This window comes from Chaetura pelagica, unplaced genomic scaffold (assembly GCF_000747805.2).
Source record: "Chaetura pelagica isolate M959 unplaced genomic scaffold, ChaPel_1.0 scaffold1064, whole genome shotgun sequence".
NCBI classification, from domain to species: Eukaryota; Metazoa; Chordata; class Aves; order Apodiformes; family Apodidae; genus Chaetura; species Chaetura pelagica.
In genome coordinates this window covers 422,403-425,811 of record NW_009953063.1, presented here as the reverse complement: position 1 = coordinate 425,811, position 3,409 = coordinate 422,403, and the positions used below count along the sequence as shown (strand labels likewise).

The following is a 3,409-nucleotide window of genomic DNA, read 5'->3' as shown; positions in this document are numbered from 1 at the left end:
GTTGTCCCGCGGTGGGTGCGGGACCCGCTGCCCCGGGCACCTGCTGATGCGGGTTTTGATTTCTTGTAGCTAAAGGAGGAAGCAAAAAGGTTCTGGAAGAGGCAGCCACGGTGGGTACCCGGCTTAAACATCCAGCTTTTCTTATGCTTTGAGCACCTCTGCAGCACTTAAGGGTTCTTTGTTGGAAACAAAGGGTTTGGGGCCCGTAGGTTCCCTCCTGCTGCAGCCTCTGCTGTGAGACTGGACAGTCAGAGGTGCCTGTGGGATGCAGCATGGGATTCATGTTGTCATGAATCCCTGAGTGCACACACACTTTTCACCAAACTGAAGCATTTCTGGGCTGTTTGAGCTGCATGGTGGGGGTGAAGCAAACTCATAGCTGCCAGGTAAGACACATGAGTCCAGAAAGACACACAGAGTTCATGTGTTGTCAGGTCCAGAGAAGGCCCCAGTTTGAGCACAACAGGAGGTGTTTTTGCTTTAAAATATCTGGGGATTTGGTTGACAGTTTTGACTTTTCAGAACCTTGTGCTACTGAACCCTAATGATGTCATGACTGTTTTTAATTTTAGGCAGACTTGGAAATAAGAGAAATAAACAAGTTAACAGCAGAAGTTATCCGAACTCCTTTAAAAGTCCTCAAGAAAGGTCAGTTTGTTGTAAGCATTGTGATGAATTCAGTGAGCTGGGAGAACATCAGGGTTTACATGCTAAGAATAATAATTCGGTTCTTACTTAGATCCCTCAGTGGATGTAAAGACAGGAAAATAATCTTGTGTTTATCCCTACTAGCTGAAGTGGCTCTACTGAATTTTATTAAGTAATTCAAAGTAGTGCTGTGTCAACCATTTGGATTTCATTGGGGTTTGGGTTTCAGAAGCAAATTGTTGCCAAAAATGCTTGTAGTTATTGACTGTTCATCTCAGCTGTGAACTTAAAACGTAAGGTTCTTTGTTTTCAACTTAGATAACACTTTCTCTTTCTAGTGGAAAAATGCAAGCAGGTTGCTGAAGCTATTAAAGAAGAAGCAGGAGCTCCTTTGCTTCCTGTGGCAAAGAAAGCAAGACATGACAGCCAGTGCCCTTCAGAGCTGGGAGCTGAAAACCTTAATCCCAGGACTGCAAAGGTAAGTGGCTACTCCTGGTGACTTTATTCCCAAGATACAAATGTCTTTCTGTGATCATGCCTGTGATGATGTAGCTGTCCAGGATGCTTTGAGGGATACCTGAATTGTTTCCTGGAACATCTGGTGATGCTGCAAGGCTATTGAAGCTTGTTTGACATTTGCTTCTGGACTCTTGTGCTATAAGAAGGAGCCTGTTGAGCCAAACATCTTGTGTGGAAGCATCAGGTTGTTGTGGTCTCAGCTGTCAAACAAGAGCCAAGTAACTGATTTGGGGAGCAATGTGTGTTGCAGGGGAAGGCATCCAGTAGGAAGGTGCCAGTGTCCAGGAGCAGACCACCTCCTTCAGCCAGGGTGAAGCGCCTGAGCAAGAGGTGAGAGGGGTGGTTTTTTTCACTGGATTTCAGAAAGAGGGTGTTTAGTGAGAATGTAACTCTGACTGGAGTGTGGCTTAGTGGGCCACAGGAACATGGAGTTGTGCCATAGCACAGGAACAGATCAGTGGTCTGGCAGGGAATGAAAGATGGGCAACTTCATCTCCTGTGGCCCCTGGCTCTGGGGTTTGCCTTGGGTTAGAAGAGGCTCAGGTGTGATGTGGTGATGCCCTCATTCAAGTCTTTAAGACAGTGCTTGTACATTTGTTAAAATATTCTTAGGAGCAGATTTTTATGTATTTCCCTTTAACAGATCAAGCAGAAGCAAATTTATCACTCCAGCTACTGGTAGATTTGTCGATTTCTGTGCTCCAGGAGGCACCTCCATGGTCACACCCAAATTTGATTCCAGGTTTGTGTTCTGTTAAACATCTCTGCTCATCTCCTACATGGGGGAGTCCCTTGCCATTTGCTTTATTCCTGTATCCATCATCTACTTGTAACATAATCCTTAGTGGCTCTTTGAACCTGAAACGAAAGACTTTTCATTCGCAATGGAATCGTTTAGCTCTAACTGCTCATTCCAGCGTTTTCAAGACCCCGGGTCTGCGCACGCCCAAAGTGAACGAGCGTGTTTACACCATCTCTGCCAACGGGAGCCCCCTGGCTGACAGCAGCGATGCCTTCATCACCCTCCCCGTGGGAGGAGGGGAGGTATGTGCGAAGCTTTCATCCCTGAGTATGTGCTGAAGGGGGAGCTCGTAACCTGGGGGCCTTACCTCTCTCAAGTCACCTGCTCCTGTCCCTTGAGTGGTGTTGCTGCAGCTCCTCAGGGATTGATCTGGCTTAAAAAGAACCTTCAGAGGTTTTCAGTCAGGAGTGGGAGCTGTCCAAGCTGGTCACAGTAGAATGTTGTGCATTTAAAGTAGCTTCTGTGGAATTTGTGTTAATGTGCTGCAGGGAAGGTGTGAGATCAGCTGCTCCTCAAGTTGAATGTAGTTTTCTGTCTGTCCATGGTCCCTTATTATGCTTGGATTTTATTTACTTTTTTAATTACTACTTTTTGCTACTTCCACCTGCTACAGCTGACCAAACAGAAAACCTAAGATTTGGGTTTTTTTTTCCCCACAGAGCATTCGTTTAACAGCAAGTGATTTGACCAAGAACAATCTTCTTCATCTGAACCCACAGGCCCAAGGAGTTATGAAGCAGCTCTCAGTAAGTCTGTGACCTGTTGTCAGCCCTGACCTGGAGTTTTGAGGCAGAGTCCCTGGGAGTACTAATTAACTTCTCCTTTCTAGGCTCGTCTGGCACAGGCCTGCAGTGCAAGGACCCTCAGATGAAACTGGGTGAACGTTGACATCCCTCTGTAAATATACAAAGTGTTACACTTAATACTGCTACCTTTAGTTCTTCTTCTAATTTTGTCTTCCTTCCATTAATTTGCAGAATGGAAGTTAAGAATTAATTTTTCTACCTATAATATATAATGGGATTAGAATAAATTGTGGTTTTTTATTATACATTATTTCCTTTAAGGTTGAGACCAAGATATAGTTATCTTGGGCTTGCAGACCAGCAAGCTGGGGAAAGGCTGTTCTGATGTCTTGCAGAAGCCACGAGCAGTGGACACAAGTGACTGGAGTCCATCCATAGCTACCTGGGCAAGGAAAGCAACAGACCAAGTCTGTGGTGGTTCCTTCCAGGAATGTCCTCTCTCTGCAAAAGGTGGTGACTGTCTCAGCCATTGTGTTTGTACCTGGGTTTGAGAGTTGTGTAGTGAACTCATGCATTTTACTGTTTTTAAAGTAGTAAAAGATCTTAAGTACTTCAGCTGGTCTGTTGCTTAACTAGATGACTGGGAGCAACCTCAGAGCTATGAGAGTATCTTAATGTGAGAGAACTTTGCTTT

General features: G+C 45.1%; 1 protein-coding gene across 1 annotated transcript in view; it reads left to right on the top strand.

The window, feature by feature from the left end:
• CDCA8 (cell division cycle associated 8) overlaps positions 1-2,840 on the top strand; it is a 65,861-nt gene extending 63,021 nt beyond the window's left edge. Inside the window, exons 2-9 of the mRNA XM_009996697.1 lie at positions 70-110; positions 573-648; positions 987-1,126; positions 1,418-1,497; positions 1,811-1,909; positions 2,085-2,211; positions 2,629-2,715; positions 2,799-2,840. Coding sequence (XP_009994999.1) covers positions 70-110; positions 573-648; positions 987-1,126; positions 1,418-1,497; positions 1,811-1,909; positions 2,085-2,211; positions 2,629-2,715; positions 2,799-2,840 — 692 coding nt within the window. The remainder of the gene's footprint in view (positions 1-69; positions 111-572; positions 649-986; positions 1,127-1,417; positions 1,498-1,810; positions 1,910-2,084; positions 2,212-2,628; positions 2,716-2,798) is intronic.
• The last annotated feature ends 569 nt before the right edge of the window (positions 2,841-3,409 follow it).